This window comes from Falco punctatus, assembly GCF_963210335.1.
Source record: "Falco punctatus genome assembly, chromosome: 5".
Taxonomy (NCBI): Eukaryota; Metazoa; Chordata; class Aves; order Falconiformes; family Falconidae; genus Falco; species Falco punctatus.
This window is the reverse complement of record NC_137584.1, coordinates 84789901-84815850: the sequence shown is the minus strand read 5'-3', so window position 1 is coordinate 84815850 and position 25950 is coordinate 84789901. Positions and strand designations below refer to the sequence as shown.

Here is a 25950-nt window from a genome sequence, read left to right as displayed (position 1 = left end):
TTTTACCAAATGCAAGTTGAAAGAAAGCTCAATTTTCAATGCATAGAGCATAGTTTCACTGCAAACAGCTGTGAAAAAAAGTCTGCATCAACAATGAATGGGTTATATGTTTAAAGCACTGAGGAAAATAACAGACTGTTAAACCACTGAAATTTTGTGCCTAACCAGCTAGGACTTGTCATCAAATTAAATGGTCATTACGAGTGTCAGAACAAGCCACCCCCTGTCAGACATAAAACCCAGTGAAAGTTATAAAAAGGACAATGCATATTCTCCTTAAAGGCCAGCGAGGAAGTAATCCCTACCAAAGGAAAGTGCGTTAATACCTGAGAATGTCACTCGTTTCCTCTAGACACCACCACACCGTGCGTCACCGCCCAATGGATGGAGTCGCTGCAGCACTGAGCTCCAGAGCTGAAACTTTTACATGGGAGAGCATCTGAACGTCTCTGCTTACCAAGAAGTAGTTCCTCCCTTGTTAAGGGCACCTGATATTTCTCTTTCACATACTTTCAGCTACAAGCCAGTTGTCACTACAATGGAAGCATCCCAGCTCCAACATCCTCTGCAGCCTGGGTAGGCTGGTGCCTAATCTGCCCCTGCCTAGCTGCCCTCTGGCCCTACCAGTGCCTGTACTGGTGCCAAAGCAAGAGAGATTCGAGGAGCAACTGGAATCACATTTATGATTTTGATTCAGGGCAAGACGAGGATTATATTTTTGTTTAGGTATAGCAAAATATCTCTTTAGCACTGTACTCCACAGGCTTTTAACTGCTTCTGTTTGGAACCAGAAATAGCTTGCCAACGTACTATTGATCAGCACTACACATCCGTGGAGTTAATTTAAATTAAAATGACTTTGTGTCTATATGCATGAAATTGACTGTACAATGTTAGTCCTTGCATCTATTAGTTAAACAGCAAAACCAAAATCACAGCCATATTTAATGTATAGGCTAAATTCCTGTCAACTTCAACTGCAAGATTTTGAGGTACAATTTTTCATCTTTGGTTTATAAATAAAATGCAGCAACAATAGCCTTTCTCCTCAGACATATTTAATCACCTCATATTTGTAACTTCCATGAAATGATACTTTCTATAAGTGAAGATGGTTGCAAATAACATGGAGTAATTAGATGATTAATATTTTCATAATTATTAAGCGATCATCTGATTTCTTTTACAGGGTTACGTGGAATGGTAAATCAATTTGTCCTGGTTGCATTTACATGTCATGAAAATACTAAAGCAGCAACATGTCTCAACCTTTTAGAGAAAAAGAAAAAAAGAAAGAGATCTAAGTTCCTATTTTTTGTATTTTAAACAAAATTTTCTTCCCAGATATCCCAGGTGATGAATTTTCTGAAGCTTATTCTTACCTTTCCCTTAAATATTACTTTGGTGAGAGATGAGAGGCATACTAAGTTTTGAATTAGAGAACTGCAGCTAAGTTTAAAACTTAAATCAGTATTTTGAGGATCTTGCCAAAACCCTTCAGCAAATGAGATAACTATAAACTTGTAAGTTATTTTTTAGGAGCTTAGAATGACTTATTAAATCCCAGTAAGGGATGAAAAGGCTTTTTTTATTTTCTTACAAAGGATTACAGAACTAATTAAGTAAAAGAATGAGAACACAAAATTAAAGTTTTAAGTATCAGGTACTCTGGCCTTCTTTGGATATTTTGTGATACATTTGCTGCCACAGCTGAACCTGGGTCTTCTGGTTCAGCTTCCAGACTCCATGCTCGCCACCTCCATGTCATCTGCTGCTTCCTCTCGTTCCCATGAAGAGGCAGCACTATGATCTTGTCACCTCCTATATGACGTTACAGGTCTTCATCCCTTCCCTATGACCAAGACTTGAATAAAACTGTTCATCAAAACCACTTCTGTGGAACATGTAAGCTATTCACTGCAGAATGAAAATTCAAAAGTTCTAGTATGGTTTCCATTTATGCTGTCTCCCTTTCTGAAAAATGCAGGTAATTGTATTCTTGAATAATCATTTTCAACTTCAGATTTACTGCAACCATATTTACTCAAATGCAAGATGGAGGGAAAAAGGAACCTACCCCCACCAAAATTCATTCATAATATCAAATATTATTTTGTATGATAATGAAGCATTGTAAAATATCATTATGTATGCTATATAAAATGCATATGATAATTTCATATAATAATCCCACTCAGTACTGACACAGCCACAAATTCTCCCTTGGCCTGGAGAGGTGTCTGAGGCACACACACACACTGAGGCACTGCACTACAGCAGAGCTTGCAATAATGTTTCCCTGAGGATTGTGCTGTTATAACCTCACATTTATCTTTAAAGATGTGTCTCTTATTCTCCTTACATTGCATTTGCAAAAGCCCAGGAGCACAACTGTCATGAACACAAGTTGAGACTAATGATCAAGATGAGTTATATTCCAAAGGCTCCCCCTTCTGCTGGTCTCCCATGATTTTTTCTTCTAGCAACCAGAGCACCACACCACACTTTCACCATTAGCACAGCAGCTGCATCAGCACATCTTAACCTGACCAGAGATGGTCATTCTGGTTTAGTTTTTCCTAAAGCAGAGTGAACAGCTTCAGTGTAACACCAGTTCTGAACGCCCTATTGAGAGTTACATCAAGGGTTAACTTCATTCATGCACGTATTGCTTACATCTTCAAAAGCTGAAATCAGTTTGCCTTCTTTTTCCCCAGTTTACTCTTTTTTTTTTTTTTAAAAAATTATTATTTCCAGTTTAGTGAGATCAGAAATGCTTACACAGCAAAAAGATTTCATAAGCTTTGAAGACAAAAGTACCATAGGCCTTGCTCTATTTTTGGGAGATAATACAGAAGAAAGAAAAAATAAAAAGGAAGAAGAGATGGAAAAAATAGTGAATTTTCATTTAGAATATTAGAGCTAACAGTTTTCTATTAGTCCTACAATATATATAAAAAAATAAATGTAGCCTTCTTAGGGTTTTTCATTTAGAAAGGACTCCAATTATGAACATAGTTCAATAAATTAAAAAAATAGACAGAACAGACAATAGTAAAAGAAAAGGCCCATTTCCACATCATTGAAAAGTTAGGAAATACTATACTTCAGATATCTGCTACCCCATATATATCTAAAGCATTCCTTCCTTCCAGTATTTGTCTGTCTCCTTTTCCACATATCTTATCATCAAGGTCATAACTAAGACAGACCTAAACAATCTGGCAAAGCACCTGAACTGTGCAGCACCAAACATTCCCCAGAATGCGGGAAGAGGACAAACACGTCCAATAGACAGAAATACTGCAAAGATTTCCATAGCTGTAGATGAGCTAGTAACTGCAACTACATGTAATTTCTTAAATACTTTGCAGTGCAAGTTTTACTCATTCATATTCTCCCAAACTACACAGCAAAACTTGCTGAATCATTTACTAGGGGCGAATCAATCACACTTCATTTTCACCTTTCTGTTTAATGTACTTTCCTAGGTCTCAAATACATAAAGTGCTGAGTGACTAGTATTTCATATATAAAATTAATACCTTCCTTGACGGATCAAAAGTATTACATTTCTTTAGTATTTTCCTTTAATTTCCTAATCTTCTCAAATTTCATGTTCTTCAGCTAACCTGTACCAGACAGCCTAGATATAATGTGCAACACAGGACTGCTGAGAAAAAAAGAGGTTTTCAAAGGTGCACATGGAATCTGGGCAATGAAACAGCACTGGAAATCATTCTAGCCATCTCTTCTCTTCAAATAATATGTCCAAGTCCTGCATAAGTACATATTAAATATACATTTGCACTAAAAAGTAAAAATTAATTTAGCATCTTTCTTGCCTGAAGACTGACCTGGGAGATTACGCCCAGTATTCCAGGATTAGAGACTTCATTTATTATTCTTTTTCACTGCAGATCTTCTAATCCTCTGCTGACTTAGATTGGGAAACTGTTCCAGATCTCTCATGCTGTGGGTCTGTTTTGGCTGGGGTTTGTTGCTGTTGTTTTGGGGGGTGGGGGGATGTGTGTGTTTTTGTTGTTCTATTTTTTGGTTTTGGGTTTGTTTGTTTTGTTGTTGGTTTTGTTTGGGTTTTTTTGAGAGATTGAATTTTCATTGACAGATACTTTCCTAAAACCATGTGACAGTTTTCTCATAGCCTGTTACATAAAACATGGAAAACCCACCAAGCAACAGGCCTGTACACACAACATGGTTTCATAACAAAAAGAAAAAAAATAAATCTAATCCTTCCACTACGAATAAACACAAATATGTTGCAAACTTAATTTCCAGGTAACATAAACCTTAAAAGTAACAAAACTTTTCAAGGTTTAGCATTATGATATAAATCAATATAGTTCTGTCATGAAGATACCTCCTTTTATTCTTATTATCAGCGTAATAGCCAATACCTGCATTCACTGCTTGTATACAAACATAGGCTTCTAAGGGAAAAAAAGAATAGAGCTTATATAGAGATTTAGTTATATATTTACATTATATATTACTATAATATATATACACTATATATTAATGTGTTATATGAATATATATTTATATCTTATATTTTAGTATTTAGAGCATTACTAAAGTTAGGCATGTGTGGAAATGACTGAGAGGACTGTGCTTCTCTGATGTTCTGCTTCCAGATTTCCTGGCTCTGTTCACATGGATGGTATGAAGTGAACCTGCATATCATCTTTAAAGGCAGTAGTCAAAAGCAGAAACTCTGTCTAAACAAGAGAATTAAGAAAAAGATATATATCAACATTATCTCCCCCATTCCCCCAATTTTCTATGCCTGCCTACATGCAGTTCAATGCAATTTCAAAGAAAAAAAATATGTATTTATTACATTCCAGTGAAGAATGTATCGATTGATTGATTACATTCATAGACTCTTCAAACAACTAGAACAAAACTATCATTTAATAATTTCACATCTCAGTCCTGCACCTGATTATCACAGTAACCATGTTTTACTTTTGCCAAGCTGTCTGAATCTCTTTTACACTATCCCGTCTCTTAGTACCCTTTCTTAACTGTCAAAAATTTTCCATGAAAACTCCTGAGTAGTTCTAAGTTAGAACCACAAGATACCAACCCCTGTGTAACTCAAGCAATTTTCCCTCCCTTATTTTAGCCCCACAATTACCACTAATCATTTAAACGGATTCCAGATTGTGCAAGACAGCTTGAATAACTGTATCGAGATTTCAACTCACTCAGCTAGAACAAGCCACCCATTACGCAGTTACAGAAAGAGAATCACATAATGCTAACAGCTTCAAGTGTTTGAGACATCCCAAAAAAAAGCCAGGGAACACATGTGTGTGTGCTCCTTTTTGGAAGCAAAGGAACAAGCTGCCACTAGCAAAAGAATCCTGCTGCTGTCCCCAGGGCCACCACAGTACACACAGGTCAAAAGCGGCATCTCATACAAATGCCCCTGAAATTCTTCCAGGAATGCCTTGATGGAAAAAGTGGAGGTCTGGTAAAATTTGAAAGCGGGATTCTCCAAAAATAAAGATGACAAGGAAAGGTCCCAGTTTAATGAAATTAAAAGCCACCCTTGAAAGGATGTTACAAAGAGTTTTCAAAAAAAACCCTACTCACTGTTTATTCGTAGTGTCCCTTGATTGAACCAAAGCCATATTTGAAACAGTTTTTTCAACTTGGGCTGACTATGAGACATGGCAACAACACCAATTTCAACATATCCCTCAATGGTTTGTATAAAGATTACTTAACATATTCCATATTTGCACAAATTGTGCTTGAAGGAGCTAAAGCAGTCAAGTCAAAACCTAGCTAATGCAGACCTTCATCCTGATGAATGAACTTCCAATGACAGCACAGTTCCTAATTTTGAAATTTGTGTTACAATACAGCAACACAAAAATTTACCAAAAATTTTACTTGGTAATGAAAACATCAAGTCCTGCACCCAAAGGTTAGGGCCTAGCTGCACTCCTCTGTTAATTATGCAATAAACTTCAGCAGCCTGGCCAAGCCTATCTATCACAACACTAGGCAGCAGTAGGCCAAAGCAAAGCTGTTTCTCTCCAGTGGCAGTGAAGTAACATGGCAGAGTCGCTCATCAAAACCGCCAGTAATTTCCTTCAGGTAAGTGGTCTGCAGTGTTGCCATTTTGTACGGAAACTCAGATGAATTTCTTCCTACCACTTTTGCATTGTCTAGAAAGCAGCTGCACATAAAAAAGTTATCAGTGTAGTCTTATTGATCTTTGCTAAAACCACGCTGCATTTAGTTTTGCTTTTCTTTACCCTTTTATCATATACCCAATAGCTAATTATATCTTATAATTTCCTCCTTCAGGATTTGTTCCAAAGCCTTGTTTGTTGCTGCAGTCAATTTTAAGATGATTGAAATTGCCTCAATCATTTGCAACAACAACAATATAGTACTCTTTCTAAAAACAGGTATAACAACTTTGCTATCACCAGAGCTTCAAAAGATATTAAAGTATTTGTGATGGCTTGTGACAGTGCTTTCAGAATTCTTGCAGATTAGCAAGTCTCTGAAGCATTCTGCCTCCCTAGCTTGAACATTAAGTTCCCTGAAATTTTGTTTGCACAGTGACTAAGGTTTTACACCTTTCCCCCACACTGATTTTTTTGATATATGACATACGTATAACAGGATAAACTGAGACAAAGTATTAAACTATGCTTTTATCCCTACCTTTCACTACATATATCACATATATAGTGAAAGGTAAGAATATATCTTATATGTCACTAAATATCTTTCAGAAGCTGAAGTTTTTAAATACCAAACAATTCCCCAACTATGATACAGCAGTGGTACACAGTACAAAACACCTTTCTAAAAATATAAACTAGGTTCACCCTCCCACAACATTATATGACACGTCTCCTTTCACCTTGTTCTCTCTTCAGCTTCTAACGCAGTGTTACTGTAGATTACAGAGGTATATTTGCTAAAGCTTCCCTAATTATAGTGGTTTATCTAAAAGAGAACCAATATGTGTCTGTCTACCGAATCTTTTAGGCACCATATGCATCTTTGGCAACTTTCATGTTGTGTTTTCCAGGTGCTTAGGTTCCTCTCAGCAAGTATTTAATTCTGTCCATCTTTACCCTTTCAGTTTCTGTGGTGATTTGCAATGTGAAAGCAATATTCTGTGCCAGGTTCTCACAGACTGCTGGAAAGCCACAATTTTTCTGTCTAGCTCTTTAAAGTAAGAAGCTCCTTTAATGTCTTTTTGGGCAACTATTACTAACAGAGTCTTTTGTCAATCCAAACTGATACACACTGTTCTTTATAACCCGATTTTGTAAGACTTTTTTATTCCCAATGGTTCTACATTTCATTTGCCATTTAATGCAGTCTGGCCTGTCTCTACCTTAGAAGTAAATCCAAGTATTTGCTTAAGCAGCCACAGGTCACAAAACATGACTGAACTAAATTAGCAAGCCTCTGAAGTCGGACAAAAATAGCAAATTTCTTTCAACCCACTCATTAGAGCCCCTAGCATGCCTTAGCTTTCTTTCCTCTCCGAGACCTGTGCACTCTGCTCCAACTTTAATAACTGCTAACTTTTTAATATATATCACAATGTACAAAAGATTTTCTTCTTTGTATCCATTACAAAAAAAAAAAAAAAAAAAAAAAAAAAAGATGAAGAAAGGGGAAAAGCAGAAAATTAGAACTATGTTCCATGAAAAACATACGCATACAATTGCACATATTTGCACAGATATTCTTCTAGACCATCTGAACAAAACCAAAACACCCCTCCTTTGCTGTAACTGGATCTTCATGTTCTTTCATTGATGGAATCAAATATTTCCCTCAGCTATTTCTCAGCATACTGCATTGTCTTGACTCTGCATGACAAAATAGTGTTTAGATACACACCCTCTATTATGAAAGCAATGTTTTGGTTTTGATTTGGTTTTGTTGTTTTGTTTTTGGTTTTTTGTTTTTTTTTTTTTAATGAAAACCAACTTTTATGTCATGACTGTTCGCAGATGTTAATGTAGTTAATTATAGTGTTACTGCAGTGTTAACTTCTTTTGTACAGTGATTTTTTCCTTATCAGTGCGAGGAAAGCATATGAGTTACTTTTCCCCTGGTACATACTGCCTATTGTGCATCTTCAAGGGACATCTGAGCCAGATTTTGTCATCAAATAAACTCTAGAATTAAAGCTGCCTCCTGTAATTAGTTCCACAGTAAAGTCATCTATGCTTCCTCCTGATTCAAGTTCACAACTGGTTCAGAGCTCTGGCACTCCTGATAAATTTCCTATGGATCCTGAAACCAATTGATACTTTTACTGACAAATAATAACATCTCGATAATAAATTTCATTTGTGACTAGGCTTTCCTGCCACTGTTTGTCTGCATATGTCAAAACACTGAAAAGATTAAATTCTCAAGCATTTTTGTATTTTTTTGTGTTTATAAATTTATATTTAATTTTATGTATATTAGCATTTATTTTTATAACTCTGATGTTGTTTACACACATGCACACACACAATCTCATAACCACTGTCTCTTACTGTTGCAGAACTGCTAACTGACTTTATGGTTTTATCATCCATACATCTACAGATGAAAGAAGTCTTGTTGTGTATTTAACTGAGAATAAAACAAAGTTTTGCATCAGAAAACAGAACTCACTTCCTAGTCATTGTCAGAAATCCTAGCTGTTTCCATCAGTATGAAGAAAAGTTATTCTGGACAGCAGCAATATGGAAATAAAATGAGGAACAGTCATTTTGTACTCAAGGCGACACAGACCATCTCCTTGTCCCTAACTTCCATTATAGGAAATGCAATGTAGGAATACAGAAAGTTGCTGCTGTTTAAAGGAAATAGTGACACAGCTCCCGATCCCACTTTGGCCTTTTCTAAAGCACTTAATGAAATGCAACTGGCCTTGTATTATCATATGAAGAGGCAGGAATGAGGTGACACCATGTTAAGTTCTCACATCCTTCCATTGCTTTCCTTTCACAGCTTCTCACTGCTTCTGCCCTGCTCCCCTTGTATCAACGCGCCTCGTCCCCTAAGATAAACTGTGTGCATAAAAGTAAGTTTCCAGAAACTGTTGTATTATCCCTAACTGCTACAGAAGGATGTTTTTAAATGTACCTAAAAATAATCAAAGCCACAGCCACAGAAACGCCTACACATATATGCTTCATCACCACTATTCCTTATGTAAATCCAAATTTTGGCAGTAGTTTATAAGCAATACACTTGGCCATATCCTGAGCTTAAACTACAGCACAAACAAAATATCTTGGGTAATTAGCATTTTTGCATTTTCTATCACTATGATTCACATTAGAACTTTATCCCTTATATGCAGGCAGCCTAAAATATTCCTAGAGATGCTTTTCACTTCCAGGTTTATTTTTCTATGCATATTAGAGCATACAGAAAAAAGCAAGGCCTGCTTCAAGAAATCGATTCTTTTTAGTGCAGACACCTACACAGTTGTTTTGTGGGGTTTTTTTTAATGAACAAACCACCCCTCAAGCTATTAAATAATTTATAAATAATTTAAAAAATAATAAAGCTCAATTAGATCCAAGAAATATATTCAAGCTTCAATTCCACATAACTGTTCCCCCTGGAATAATCCACTGATCTTTTCACAGAAATCACTGAAGCACACAATGCCCTTTTTAATGGCCAGTTCTAGCTAGATCCCATATGTGATGGTTGTTATACTGGTACTGTGTCTCAGATCCAAGCAGACCTGCATGGACCTCCAGCTATAAACTGTCCATTTTCCCTTCCCTCTTTGCATCCCAAAAGAGACCAACAGGCAACTGAGACAAGAGATTTCTACTCCAGACTAGAGTCAGGCTGCCAGTCAGACTTCAGAACCAGGTTGCTGCTCAGAAAGAGCTTGTCCAAGAGAAGCAGCACTCAACCCCTTAACCAAAACCTCCTGCTCCCAATGAAGTTCTAGATAAAGATAAAAGCATTAATCATGAGATCACTTCAAAACAAGTCTGTGGTAGGACTGCATTCCGGTGACATTACTCGTGTCACTGGGATTCCCATATTTCAGTGTAACATTAAATCAGCTTATTAGCATTCAGCAGCCTTTCAATAACATATGGCAGTCCATTTTCAAATACATTTTACTGTAGTTGCAGTGCAGTACTGCAGCCCTTCCCACTCCCTCCACCTCAGGTTTGGGTTTTCTAGGCAAACAGAGGAGACCTTTCCCTACAGGTGCTTACTAGCAACTTTCAGTGTAGTGTGTGATCCTGTATCACATGAAGGGTTGCTGTTGGGTAGCTCCATTAGTTAAGAGGAGGCTACACTGCCCTACCATCTGATAAAAGATATTTGTATTACTGCTAACAAACATCATCAGTGAAACCGTAAACCATAAGTAGTCTTAAATAATAGTTGCGTGATAAATAGCCTCCACAGGATGCCAAGAGATACAAATCTATATTGTGTGCATTGTCACCTGAATCAGAATGAAAAACAAAACACCACCTTGAAAAATTATCTAAGACAACGTAATTTATGTCTCAGAAACAAACTTTCACCCTGATTTTTCAAGTTTTCACATATTTATCTATACTAAGACCTTTGTATATGCCTGCAGACACAGCACTGGAACTGCAAGTGGGTGCAGATGACATTAGCACAGTGGAGAAGTGAGATAAAGTGGCCTTTGTGAGAAGCAAGTCAGCAGGCCATGGAAATCAGAAAGTGACTGTGAGCACACAAGCATGGGAGTGACTTCAGGTTTTGTTTTATGGCAACCAGGACTTTTGTTTGTTTGTCTCCTGTTTGCAGCTAAAGCAGGCCAAATGTAAATCTCTGAAGAGAAATCTGAAGATAAATGATCTCCTTGAAAGACATTATGCAGCAAGTGCGTTACAGCCAGCCAACAGAGATTAGAAAGGGCATAGGTTTGCCTGGGTCAAGTTTAATTACCATCTGGGGCAGCTGATGGGACTCTTACATTCAGTTTATGTAACAGACACCCTTACTAGCTCCTCTGCAATCACTGCACCTCAAATTAATGCGAGGATAAACTCCTTGTTCAATCAATCTGTTAGCTCTTCCGTTTCAGTTAGGTTAATGTTTGGAAACATCAACTTCATTTTCCCAACAAGATCCTCTCTTAATGTTAGTACAAATCATTCATTGCCACATACTGAAGTGAGAGTGCCAACCCTATTCATTCAGGTTCAGCTCTTGTCCTCCAGGGACCACAACATAAAAGCCATGGCTCCACTGTGCATCAGGTAATCTAGAACTTGTAATTACTGTCACTGCAATTTCAAATACAGCTGTCTTCATCATAAAAGAAATAGATCTGATCCCTGAATTACGGAATACCTGTAAAATTGTCCACACTACTTTTTTAGCCAATGCATCAAATCTGAAATGCCATATTTTACTTATTTCTTATATAAAACAAAATTAAAATACACAGTCTCTACCATTCCAGTTGTTGTCCTCCATCTACATTTTACATTAAAACAGCCTTAGAAGAGTTCATATGGATCATTGTGAAAACCAAATGGCACACAGCCAAGCCACAACATAGGGCAAAAGTAGGCCAGTCATCTGCATAGAACCTGCTGTCATTAACATAGATGACTACAGTGTTGTGGAATATTTTACTTGATTCTAGTTAGAAATGCAGAACAACACTGCAGTCACTGCACAGCAAGATGGGATTTAATGCTCTAGGCAAGAAGCTGATATTTATTTATTTATTTATTTTATGATAGAAATGAGCCACTACAAAGCATGTTATTTCTAAAAGCCTGATGGTAGTTCCCAAATTGATGTATCTCATGCACGCAATTAAAATAAAACATTTTTCAGAAGCAGTATTCAAATTACAAGGAAATTATTTCTGTAATTGTTCCTGTGCAGGCTGGTTTAAATAAAGAGGTTTTTCTGCTCTTACAGCAATGGCAGTCAATCTATGGAAGTGCTAATGTTACATTTTGTGCCCATTTTATATACACTAGCTGTTATTTTTATATGCTTGATAATTTTCAGCTTGAAAGTATGGTTTTAAAAATAAGAATTATCAAAAAGAGATGAAGCATTATCACGTCATTTCCAGTTCCCTCAGTACAAGCTTTTCTGCATGAACTGAAAGGTATAATTGTCCTGTGCCTGTAAAGACAGCTGGTATGTACATGCAAATAAGGGTCACCGTAATTTCCATAAGAGACAGAACTACTGTTGCATTGGACGTTGGTCCCTTCACAATAACAATCTAAAATGTTGGTGGGAAAACATGATAAAACAAAAATTATTAATAAGTAAATCAAAACCTTGTGAAGAAATGTGAAAAAAGTCTGTTTCCTGGAAAACAGGTCTCTAAAAAGTAATTCCGTGTTGTTGAAGCTTGCCACATAAAATTTATTTCCACCATAGCATCACCATTAAAGAAGTCTAATTGCTGATGATAAAGTTTTGCTCTTAGAGTTGTTTATGATCTGCCTCATGTCCATAGTAAAAACCAAACAAAACAAAAAAATGTGCTTTTTATATGCTATAAATCTGAACGTAATGATCACCTCAAACTGTGAAACTTTACATAGAGGTGCCCGGAAATAAATCCATGAAAACAGGTGGAAGGGATTTAAAACACACACAAAAAGATTCAGCTCATTTCACAGGGGGGTGGCCTTTTTTGTGTTAAAAACTTGAATTCTAATTTTCAAGACTGAAATTGGGGATTTCTGTTGAAGACTACTGAAGAATGAAAGTGTTTTTGTGATTTGAACCTGGACAATAATCTTAATGCTTTACCTGAATACTTCAAACTCCTGCTGTGCAAAAAAGCCACTAATTTTAATTGCTGTTTCTAGACAGGTTCATTCACCAATATTACTGTGATGTCAAACAAAGTAGAACGTGCATAAAGAAAGCAACTATAAATGCAGGTGATTATAAGTTATATAATTTTTTTAAAATCCACAGTATAAACCAAGATAGTCGCCTTATGCAAAAGTTGTTGATAGCTTAACTGTTCTCTTACATGTGACTTGTAAATCATGTCATTGTTCCCTTCCTAAACCATATGATTTTGTTTAGTTTTCATAAAAGCACAAAAAAAATTCTTGCTGCTTGTTTTGCAAATAGCTCAAGTACATATGCGGTGACTGTGCTCTTGCATCTAGAACAGACTTCCATTCAAAACATACCCAATTATAAATGCAACTGTTTTAATCTTGTAACGGATGCTCGCAGGGCATGTTCTCTGTATTCTCTTAGTTCTACAGTTTTCTTAAGTGAAAAATAAATGGAATATGTTCCTGAGTTTCTGCTGTATACATACCTCCTACGTGGCAGAGGCCTTCTCTATTTGTGAACACATTAGCTTTAGATTGAAACTTTGAATGGGGCGGGAGGGAAGAGAAAGGGGAAAAAAAAACCTCAAAGTGCAGGAAAATATAACTACCTATATCCACCATTTAATTTGTAAACTCTATATTCCTATGCCTTTGAGGAAGGATGCAAGCTGCCTAACAAGCAAAATAAAAGAATGCTTTCCTGAATGAGTCACCTTATGTAGCCTGAGCAGCAGCCTGCCACAGCTACCAAATTGTACTACCCACAGTTTCCTTCCCCTTCCCTTCTCCATTTTATGCTGCCTTTTCAAGTCATTAACGTTTTTTTTTTCTCTACTTTCCCCCTTCTGAAGGGGAAATTGGTTCCTTTCTGTAGTGCTGTCCATCTGTGCTTGCATGGCTTTTTCCTTTTTGTACTAAGCAAATCCTCGTTGCTGCCTCAGTCTAACACCAGGTGCAGCTTTCAAATATTTACAGCACATCAGAAAAGTGCCTAGCACAAGAAAACCCCCAACAGGATCACAGTTACAGAAAGCCTCACATCTGAAGCATTTATTTATGCAGAGAGCTGGTCTGCCTACAACAGTGCAGCTCTTAGCGTTTTTCAACAGGAATAATTTAAGGCATCCAGCTTTTTCCTACGGGATTTAGATAAAGGAGAGAAGCAGAAAGAAAAACTTAAAAGGAGTTATGCACTTCCTTCGCTGGCAGTACTGCCAGGCTGACACTGAATAGAGAGGCTATGCTTGCTAATGAAATGTGACTGTGTTTGCAAGATCAGGCCTTCGATTTTAAAACTGTCAGCACAAGTAAAGACAATAATACATACAAAAGGCTGAATTCAAGTGTTTTAAATATATTTTCAAAGACATTCTGGGGAGAAAAACCTTAATACATGTCACTCACCTGAAAAGACATTGGGAAATGTCTCTGTAGAAGCCTGCACCCCTGAGGACTTTCTTGAATGAGTCAAAGGCACTCTTTCCGTTTGAAATTTCTCTCTAAACCCCTTGTGCTCCAAGTAGCCTGCAGAGCCCACCTTCTGCGTTATCTCGCATTTGTGATTAGATACCTCTTCTGTCCAGTCTGCGGAACGACTAAATAAACCTGCCAAACTAGCAGACCTCTGCTTCTTGACTGAGACCTTTTCTTTTTTGTGAAAGGACTCCTGCCTCCTTGAAAAAAGTGGACTCTGGGATGGGGAAGGAGAAGGTGAATGGTTGGGAGAACTCAGTTGCCTAGTTGTGGTTTTGATGTAACAAGGATTAATTAGATAGGGCTTAAAGCATCGGGAACCAAGCATCGGACTGCCTGCTGTCCCCTCGGAGGACATAATGCCATTTTTCACTTCCGTGGATAAACCATTATGCAGGTCCTCTTGACCGGCTGACGGAGTGTGTTTCCCTTCCTGAGTGTCAGCAGCATGATCACAGACTGCATCTGAAACACCATCCTCTGTTACTGAGCCCTGCAAATCAACAGCCTGCACTTCAGCAATTTTAGTCTCAGCGTCTGCTACCGAGGTTGGGAAGGGTTGTGTGGAGCTGTGTGTCTGAGACCCGTTTTCTACCGCAGTTCTATTTAAATCTTCTTCTAGTTCACTAGCTACAGCATCCATTCCAGCACTGAGCTGTTCCTTTTCCTCAATCAATAGCTTACGTTCTTGTGTTTCAAACAAGCCGTTACCAGGAGAGCCTGAGCCATTTGCCGTTTCTTTCAGTTCACGTTCAGTTGCACAGGAGACAGGAATGTTTTCCGCAGTTTCAGATACCGCTGGAAAAGCCCCCTCACTGTCTGGGCTCCTCTCTTTGTCAGTGGTAGTTACTGAAAGAAACCGTTCAAAATCTAAGGGGGCTGCTTGAGAATTAGCCATGTGTCGGCCCATTGTTTTGGTGACAAGATCCTCAGTTCCAATGTTAATTGCCCCCTGCTGCTGCTGCTGCAGTCTAATAGCTTGCTGGATATCAGAAAGCAAATCCTCTTGTTCTGTGGCTGAATGGAAACTGTATATATCCGTATCAGAGCCAGAACTGGTCCTTTGTCCATCCTGTGTCTCCGCCGCAGCTGGGACAGTTTCATTTCTGATTTCAAAATGTTCAACATCTGTGTCTGAGAGACCCCCTTCATCCGCAGAGATGCTTATATCTGGAGTTTTCGTAACAATTGAATGAGTACTGTCCAGCTCTCCAGCCTGCAAGGCCTGGCTTTCCAAAACATCCTCCCGTGAACTACTATTCCCATCTTTAGCCTTGGACAGATTTTTTCTGATCCTCAGATTTGAAAACACTGAGGCCCTCGAGTCTGACTTACCCTTCTTCTTACCGGATTCACTTCCTTTTGCATGCTTCCCCAGTCCCCTTCTGCTTCCCGATACCTTCTTTGTGCCATCTGTATCCTTGGGCCCAGAAGCATCCTCTCCTCCTTCATGCACATCACCTGTATTTTTCTTTAGCTTCCCATCTTGATTCCCCATGATTTTTCGCAGTGCAACACCTTCGGCAATCAAGCCATGCTCCCGGATTTCATTCCTTTGGCCTGCCGGCGATATCCCCTCTAGCGATCCAGGTTTGTTTTCAAGCGGTGGTGATGCAAGTGAAGCAAATGCTTGCTGTGCCTCTCTCCCATCTGCTAGAGCTGCCTTTTTGCATAATGTGCTGCTTGCACTGGGCTCCGCTGGGACATGCTCAGTACAGCACTGAGAGCTGCAGACAGCTCCTTCCAATGGCTGCTGCTCACAGAGCTGCTGCTTGCTCTCCGGGCTTCTGCTGTACTCTTCTTCCTTTAGGAAGGACTCTTTAAAAAGTATTTCCTTTATAAAAGTGACTTCTTTTTCCACGGTTTTTATTGCCTGCATTGCAAGCTCAGCTCGTCACCAAATCATTTATAATTTCAGAATTTCAATGTTCAGGTTCCTGGAGGGAAAAGGAGGGGGGAAAGAAAAAAGAAAAAAAAAGTTAAAGCAAGCTACTTTAATTACTCTGCAGTTGTTTAAAAGAATAAACTAATAACCTTGGAAAGAGAAATATTATGATTATTTAATAGTTTATAAGGTGCTTAAGCATATGCTACTTTGACAGATTACACAGTACCTCTGGTGATTTACATGTTTACCTTTTAAAGGCCACAAAAACATGATAGTTAACATTAAAATGAAAGACACTCTGAAAGTAGATAGAAGAAAGATAATAAACAAAAAGTTCTTTCCACAGTTTTAAAGACTTGCACTTAAAATTCAATGCATTATGGTAATTACACTATAAAAAAACTCCCACAATTTGTATTCTGAGAAGGCAGATATACTATTATTCCCCAGAGAATCAACTCATCAATATTAAAACATACCACCATTGTTTTCCCTGATAAGAACATCTGGCATGAAACAAGATAAAACAAACAAGAAAAATAGCAGTATTTAAATGCTACTAAGGAAAAGGATACAGTAAAGTATTCCTCTATTTCACCCTATATATTTAATAATTGATTTGGACACCGTCACATTGCTAACAGTTTTGGAAACTTGTGGAACAGTTTTAACCAGTTGCTTATTCTCTGGTTTTGGTTTAGATGTATAAGCATTAATACTTCATAAACGCATTTCCTGAACTTCCAGACAGGCACTCCCTTCCCCTTTGAAAATTTAGATTTAAAATAACTGGAATAGGAACAAAAAGGCATAAGAATGCCAAATTGCCAAGCTGGATCAGTTCAGCAGTTCAATATCATGGTTCAACACTAGCCAAGAATTAATTAGATTCCTGTTTATGATTTATCATCTCTTAACTACCTGGTCCATTAGGTCCCATTTCTGTGAAAGTCTTTACCTATTTTTCACACCTCTGAGCTTCTTTACTAGCAATACAACATTCCAGCAAAACACATCCTATTGGTTTACCTAACTCTTACTTTTAATATCAGTCTCTTCCTACAAGAGGTCTCCCTTGCTTTCCTCTGCCTTAATACACATTAAAGATAAAATATAAAAAGATTATCATTTACACTTTATAAACTAGGCAGGCACACTCCACACACACAAGTTTGGGTTTTTTTAAGGGATGTCAAATACCTTTACAAATCTGGGCTGGGGTCATTGTTAAATAATCACTGTTAATTCAGTTTGGAAAAAAAACAGCAGTTTCAATAATACTGTTATTTTGAAATTATTTTGAACTATCATAATTTTTTCCTTGTGCTTCCTGGTCACTTACTGCTCTGATGTAAGTCCTGTCCTGAGGGGCCTGTGGCTCAGGCACCAGAAGCCTTCTTTCTACAAGGACCCAAGTGTTTGAATTGGATCAGATGACTTTGTACACTCAGTGGGTTTTTTGTTTTTGGTTGGTTTTTTTTAGTTTTCACTTATCTGATGAAGCACTGACACTTTTTTTTTTAGTTTTCCTTTTTAGCATTCAGCATTCATAAATATAATAGCAAGAGGTAGTATAGCAAAACCTGCAAAAGCATATTGAGTGATTTTTGTTTTTTTATTCTATTCCTGCTTTTGCTTTCTGCTATCCTACTTAGTTTCTAATTTGTTGCAGTATTTTACAGCATTATTACATACTTGCAAAAGGCTTTTGAAAGCTCAGGTAATTTTAGTCCATCTGAAGATACACAATAAGAATCACTTTAGGCACAGTTTGAGGAAACTGTATTAGTAGAATACTGTCTTGATGGGTATTTTCACTGACTAGAACTGACAAGGATCTAACCCTTGATTACAAATGGAGCACATGTAGCTTCCAACCCCATTTAAAAGCTCTTTTCCCACTAAAATCTGCCAGAAATTAACATAGGGCAGAAGTAATGTAAAGATACTGTGGAATGAACGTGTAAAGGAAATGTAGAAGTAGTGTGATCTGAAACACTCCCTTTCCTTCCATCTCTGTAAACTTGTATTACAAACTCAACACACTTCCGTTTCAAGAAATGATAACTCACCAGAAGTATTTACACTGCAAATTATGCTGCAAACCCAAGCCATCAACAAAGCTGGGGTTATAAAACAGTCAAATCTGATCTTCATTTTTTAATTAGAAACTAGAAACTTGTAATTAAATTATATATCTGCACCACTTCCTAGAATTTTTCACACAGCACATCCTGGTGAGTTCTTTAAAAAAACAAACACTTAAATGTATAATACGAGTTTAATTATATCACAGTAAAAATTATTCTGTTTTTCCAATCTGCAGCTGTAATCCTAAAAAAAGCCAAACCATTTTCTAGATAGTCCCTCTGAGTATAATATTCTAATCATCATGGATTCTAACCAGGATTTCTGATCTATATAGGAAAAGAACATCACCAAAATGAGCATACTTATGTGAACCGAGGCATGCATATGAACATCAAAGAATTTGCTCTGGTTATTCCACATAAGGCGTAGAAAAAAACATTAAAAAAAAAAAATGCAGGGGCAGGACACAAGTTACCCCAAAGTGGCAGTGATAGACACAACTCTCAATCAGCATTTGCGGGAAAGTACAAAAGGTTGAAATTAGCCAAACATAAAAATAAATGTTAATATTTTAGAGTTTGTTTATTCTCAGGAACCTGAAGAAAAATATGTTACTAATAAGTCAGCAAGAAACCAGAAAATTTCAGCATCAGCATAAGCTACATTTTAGAAGCTAAGAATGTATCCAATATTCTACACCAAAAAGAGAGACTTACATCAGAAAGTAAACAGGGAAAAAAGGGGGTTTGAGGTGGTCAAGAAGGAAAACTAATTTTTAAGAATAACTATAATTCATTTTTAGCTTGCTACAAATTGTCAAGAGAGACTAATCTGTGAGCCTGCCTACCTCATTTAATATTTGCCGGGGGTCAGTCAAAAACACCAAGGGGTGAGGTGGCAGGCACAGGCCTGAGATCCCCCACACCCCTCATGCCCTCCGCAGCTCAGGAGACATGAGTGGCAACACACAGAGGAGAGTCAAAACTTACAGTCAAGATGCCTTGTCCTTGCATACCTGGAGACTTCCACATTAACACGTTCCTATTAGAAAAGTAAGCCCCTGTTGGGAGACCGCAGTTATTTTCAGAGGACTGTTAGATCTACTGCAGCCTCTGTGGGAGGGTGGGCAGATCCCCCAGCACCGCCTGCCCACCTGCCCTGAGGGGAAGGGCTGCCGGCAGCACGGATTGCCCACACCTGGCTGCAGGGTACTGCCCCTGGTCAGGGCTGGGACCATGGTGGGAGTGTTCCCCCTCAGATTCCTCACCAAAAGGCTGGGGTTTGACACCCTAGTATGTCATAAACACGGGGTGCCTGAGGGGAGAGAGGGGTGCCTAGGGGAGCCTGCATTGAGGAGGCACAGCTTTCTTGGGGTGAATGAGTTTTCCCCATGATTTATTTACTGTGGTATTTCATTCTGCTCTCAATAGTAGCCACCGAGCAAGTCCCTGCAGAGTGAAGAACAGCCCATGACTGCCATTGACATGGCAGTGCTGCAGGCCATGCCTGCTGGGGGCCAAGCCTCTGGGGCAGGGTTCGGCTTCACAGGTACGGTCCCGGGGAAGGGTTTAAACTACAGGAGTGCTGGCAGCACACAGAGTACCCCAAAACAGCACCCTGGCAGTAACGCTGTGGCTACCAGCACAGAAACACCAGTGCCACCATGCAGTAAAGGTCATGGGGGGTAAAGCAAACGCACCTCCAGAATGAACTGCGCCATGTGCCCTGCACGTACCCCAGTACTGCCCTGCACGTTGACTGGGAGCAGGTGCTGTACATGGGCTATTAACCAGCTCTGCCAGCAGCCCAAAGCAGCTGGCCAGGCTACGTACACATATCTTTTACGTACACAAAAACCATACGCCCCCCTTCCCTGCTGGACAGGCTCAGTAGCTGGGGTGGGGGGAAGCTACTGCAGCCCAGGGCAGATGGTCTCCTGAGGGTGAGCCACAACATGGCGGCCCAGGGTGGAGGCCTGCTGGAAGAGGCTGAATCTCATTCTTCAAGGCCACAGGCAAGGCCTTGGTTGCCACGGGCAGACCCTCTGCCTCTCCTTGGCACAGAGGAGGTCTGAGGGTGCGGCGGCAGCCCCCCAAGAGCTGTGGCACTGTAGGGCAGAGCATGGGTGCCATGGCAGTGCGCTGGGAGCTGGGATCTGCTCCCCCGGCACTGCGGCTGCTCCAGTCTCCCTTCACCCCGCTCCTTGAGGGGACAGGGCAACTGCTCGGAGAGGAAAAACAGGGACAGCCAGGGAATCCTCACCTCTACCTTACACAGCCTGTAGAGATCTAGTTTTTAAATAGCGGCTCCATGTGCATGGGTTTGGGTCAGAGATAAAGGCACATAAATTAATGGGACTGTTTTAAAGTACTCTGGTGTCACGTTACTGATAGGGTTATCATCATGCAAGCCCTATGAAGAACAGTTTATTTAAGCAGACCAGGATAATATTCCCAGCCATCTATGTGTTATTGAAGCTTGATTTTGCTAAGCAAGGTGAGGGCTCATTCCCGTTCAGTCCGGTGCTGGAGCCAGGTCTCTGCTCCTGCCATCCTGTGGCAGTGGGAAGCCTCCCCCAGCTGCCATGCTGAGCGTGCTGGAAAAGTTATCTCCCCAGAAAGCACTGACTGCCATTAAATACTACCTTAGACTGCCAAAGCCATGCTCTGAGCAGCTGAAAATCATTTCCTGCTCCCTTTTTCAGCTATAAGGAAAATTATCTTTTATGACTTGACAATCTCTAAGAATCATTTCCCTATCTGACCGGCAAGGGCCAAGTTAGGTGACCAGAAAAATATATTGTGGATGAAGAGCCCACAGTGGCTAGGGATGAAGTTGGTCGTGCCCTTGCATCATTTAGTTTCTGGTGGATGTGAGATTCTGCTTTTTCTTTTAATACTTGTCTGAGCAGCATGAAATCACACCTCACGCTTTGTATTTATATTATGTTGAGGTGATGAAGCTAATGAGAAATCTGTTTTACTTATTGAAAGATTTCTTTTATAAGGAGCTTGAACCCAGCAAGCAGTGATCCTAGGTGAGTGTACGCCTGCTACATAGTGCTGGACTTTCTCCCGCATAATTTCTAGCCAGTGACAACTAACATTTAAAATTAATGTATCTAAACAGGGTCTCCAGCAATGCAATGTTTGCCAACTACTGTGCTGCAGAATGGTCACTGGTTAGGAGCCAAAATCTTTGTGAAGTGCTTAACCTCCTGGATTTCTCACCTAAATGCAATAATACATTTATGCATTGTGAAACAGAGCTTTTTTTGTTTAAAAATAGGATCAGCTCAACATAGCAAAAACCATACCCATCCCAACAACCCTTTTTATTGTTTTTCCCCAGCATTTCCATATTCTTGCTGCTGCTTATTGTAAAATATACTTTTAAGCATAAAAGCTATATAGAACCTTTCATAGCTACTTATATAGGAGGGGCTGGCAGAACAGCTGCACACAAAACACTGCTTGAATTCCAGCAATATATGCATTGCAGGTCAGGGTCAGGTCACAGAAACAGTCTCCAAAAATCCAGGCCTCCTCAAATACTGCAGCCAGGGACTCTTGTATTTGGTCAACAAGATGCTATGCTAGTATTGTAACAGAACTCAAGAAATAGGGAAGTATGAAAGTTTTATTCCCTATTGCAGACTAAAAAGCGAGCTATATTGCGGCACAGCTCCTGCTTTTCATTGCACAAAGTTAATTTCAGACTAATTTTATTTCAAATGCAGATAGCCAGCAGTTGTTTGCTAATATACGCTAAGCAAATTCAATGTAACACAATGTAGCCTGCATCATGAAAAAAATAATTAGTAAAGTATCTGCTGATCAGGCTATCAAAGAAGCACAGATGAGACAATTTCCATCATTTAAACCATTGTAAACTACAGTCAAAATCAGAGCAAGAGTCTAAGTTATAAATTTTATTTTCTAAGGGAGTGAAATTTGTGCAATAAGGGTGTTTCTTCAGACCTCTTAATAGCTTTTGAGTACAACGGGGAACATCAACCAAACTTTTAAGATGATCATTAAACCCCTGCAAAATTCACACACATACAGAACCAGTATTTGGGTAGAGGAAGGGAAAGATAAGCAGAACTGACTGTGTCAGTTGATCAAACATGATTCACATGATTTAGGACTACCCACCAGAAGCAAGCATTTCACAGGGAAAAATGAGAGCAGATGAGATTTATTGTACTAGAGGATTGAGAAAAGAACAAAGAATACAAATCTGTAGGAAACTGGGCCGCCTCATTTTCATTCTTTAGAGAAGAACATATTCTGTTAAATCAAGCAGAAAATTACATATTGTCTTTTTGGTTTTCTTGGAACACTCCCAGAGTACTTAATGACAGGGCTGAAAAATGTGGACTTTGATCATATCAGTGGACATTTTGCCTGCAGAGAGCCCAAAATGCCATGAAACAATGGCAGATATTTGAGCCTAGTCCTTTTCTGTAGGAGGCAAGGGATTAACTTAAGTATTTAGGGATCTAATTTTATCTTTTCTACTGCAACAAGTATCTACTAGAGTGAAGGAAAAGCTGACAAAAATCAAGTTTTTTTCCTGGGATTCTTCCCTAAATTTTTAAAGATCTCAACCAGTGACATGGATTGTTTTTAAAAATATGTGGAAAGGAAAAAATAAAATCCTATTTTACCCTCCTCCTTTAGGCATCAGTTTCTGTTCCATTGCAGACACTCACACACATGTGGATGTACAGAGTTTGAGTCAAATAAATAAATTAATAAAAAGCTATTGATCAGCTTTCAGTGCTTTTTAAAACAACAAGCAACCTCCTACCAATCGCCAGAAATACATTCCCCCTAGAGAGAACAACCCTGGGGCAAGCTCACTTTGTAAACCACCTGGGGAAGTTTACAAAATGGGATGGTTTTGAAGATAAGGTAATATTTTTGTACAAATTTGTTGCATTGTCTCAAATACATTTAGTAAACGAAATGCATTTTTTAATAGGATTTCCATAATCAGATTTGGGATTAAACAAACCCAAATTGGCAAAATAGGGAAGAACTATCTCTTTCCTCGCCTTTGTGTTACTTTAGTGTGGATTATTAGCAAGGGAACACTACTTGTAGCAATGAACAAGTGTGAATGTCCCTGTCTCTTAAAGAGTTCATAGGATAATGGTCTTTGCAAGTAGAGTGAATAAAGTGTACTGAAAATGAAATTATAAACCAGCAACAAATGCAGAGAAAGATAAGCACTGAGAAGCCAGAAAGGAAAGGAACTCTGAGGAATCCAAAGGAAACCTGAAGCAGTATGTATCACTTATTTAATATTAGTGTCACATGGTTTTACTTCCTTGTACTGTGATCCATGTTGTCACATGATGATCAGCAAGAGTCATCCATATGGAGGTTCGTAACTCCTGTCTTCAGATTTCTGCCTTTACTTATCTCCACAGTACAGCTCAAACTGAAATTACTATAACAATTACATATTCAAGTTTATGCCATAAGCAGAGATTGGGGAAAGCTATTGTGGTGAATAACCTGGATAGGTGCAATCTCTAGCATATATACTGCTAAGAGCTGCTGATGCACAGGGAATAGTATTCTCCACTTTAAGGAGTCCTCTCCTCAGTAAACTCTTTGCCTTGTCTATACAGGTGCAGCCTTACCTGGCCCAATACTGTTATTTTAGGGTTTTATCTAATTTCATAAGAGGGGAAAGAGAGACCAGGAAAGTGAGAGGAATTAATGAAACCTGATTCAAGACCTTGAGATCTACTCTTGCTGGACTTCGTATGCAGAAAATAAGGCTAGCTGTAGTACTATTTAGTACACTTAAGTGTAATTTCCTGAAATTAATCATTTCTACTGAACACTAGTCCTTTTCACTAAGTTCCTGTATAAAGGACACAAGCAGAGCAGCTTTATACCCCTCAAAGTACTCCAGAATTGGATGTTGTTATTGCTGCAATTAATTTCATCTGTATTCAAGAATTTTGTCATTTGCCTTTTAACTCTGCAGTGTAGTAAAGCAGCTGTCTTGGGAGACAGCAGCAGTTGATCAGCCACAGCATCACAGGACGTTGGCTGGGCTACAAATCCACCTAAATACAGTATTTGGTAACGTCCAAGCAGTCCTGACTGCCTGACTAGGCTGAACTAGCTCAGGAAGGACTTACCCACGCTTAGAGACGTGTGGCTGTGTAAAGTGGGCTCAATTCATAACTTACGTTTTATGTCCTTGGCTAGGCCTTAGCATGAGGAACCCAAAGCCTGATTCACACAGTGAATTCCCACTGTTTTTGTAGTAAATGGCTTTTCTTTTGTGAGCTGAATAGTTATCACAACAAGCTGAGTTCTGGTGCTGATTGTCCTTAGAAAGCAAATATGTTGCAGGTGAACAGCTGGAAATCTATTTGACTAGAGCAAAACAAAAGAATCATGGTGCAGCTGAATAACCTAGATGCCCAGATAAACGTCGGGAAGTTTAATTAGGATGATGATGTTTTTGTATCAAAAGGATTATGCCACACACAGAGGCCACCACTGAAATACAGCTTTGGTAGGGCTAAATACACACAGCAACTAGTGTGATCCAGTTAGGGAATAAAAAGTCCCTCTCATGAGCAATGGCAAGTTAAAATGTTACCAGATCACTGTTTCCACTCACTATACCCAAGGTCTTATATTTTTTTCCTCCTCAACTTTAACATCTTAATCTCACCAGGTATCTAATATCAACTGTCCTACTGAATTCTTTGTCCTGAACAACTCTCCTTTGACTTCATCTCTACCACTGTATGCAAGAACTCTGTGACGTCACATCTTGTTTCATGATTTCCCCATGGTCATCCACTGACCAAGAACATTCCAATATGCTGGGTAAGCTGCTTCTAGCTACAAAATGTCATGTCTTCTGCTGTACATGTTTGTCTTCATTTCTTTGTCTGAAATTGGTTTTTACTTCGAAGACCTACATTACTTTGCCAGTTTCTATTGCACTTTCCCTTGCAGTGCCATTTCATCCTTCTGTGATCCATCCCCATTCTATCCTATATGTGTTAACTGCTTTGTCCTTAAACTGGGTATCATCACAACACTTTTTTTATCTTTTAATCCAAAATCTTCTTCACTCTACCTACATTCGCATCTGTGGCTATGATGGAAGGAACTACTTCCATCTCTTGATAGATAGCCAGTAGTAAGTCCATGAATTTCATAGGACTAAACATCTCTTTCTTTCACCCATTACTGTGGGTAAGGAGTACAACAAAACTATCTCACAGGTTTAGAGCTTGGGTATTATCATTACTTTTACTTTTCCCTCCCATATCCTAGCTCTCTGTTAACACTATTAAATGTTAATGCCCCTGTCTCAAATACTGTCAAGACACGACTGAACATTCTGTATTCATCATCTATTTTATCTGTAATTCTTATACAATTTCCTTTAGCTTTATACAGCAGATTCATTTCACCTCTGTGGGAACCCTGAACTGGGTTCCAGTCATCTTCTGTGTCACAATCCAAACAGATCTGGTTAGAAACAGAAAAGAAAGAATTAAAGACTTGCCTCCCTATCTTTTTACAGAGTTTCCACTGAGAAAACATGTAGAAAAGAGATTAAGAACAATTACTTTTAACTATT

The 25950-nt window shown here is 38.8% G+C and overlaps 1 protein-coding gene across 1 annotated transcript in view; it reads right to left on the bottom strand.

The window, feature by feature from the left end:
- The window catches only part of FMN2 (formin 2), a 165684-nt gene extending 145535 nt beyond the window's left edge, over positions 1–20149 (bottom strand). Inside the window, exon 1 of the mRNA XM_080389778.1 lies at positions 14268–20149. Within this exon, the coding sequence (XP_080245904.1) occupies positions 14268–16215 (1948 nt within the window). The 5' untranslated portion in view covers positions 16216–20149. The remainder of the gene's footprint in view (positions 1–14267) is intronic.
- Between the last annotated feature and the right edge of the window lie 5801 nt (positions 20150–25950).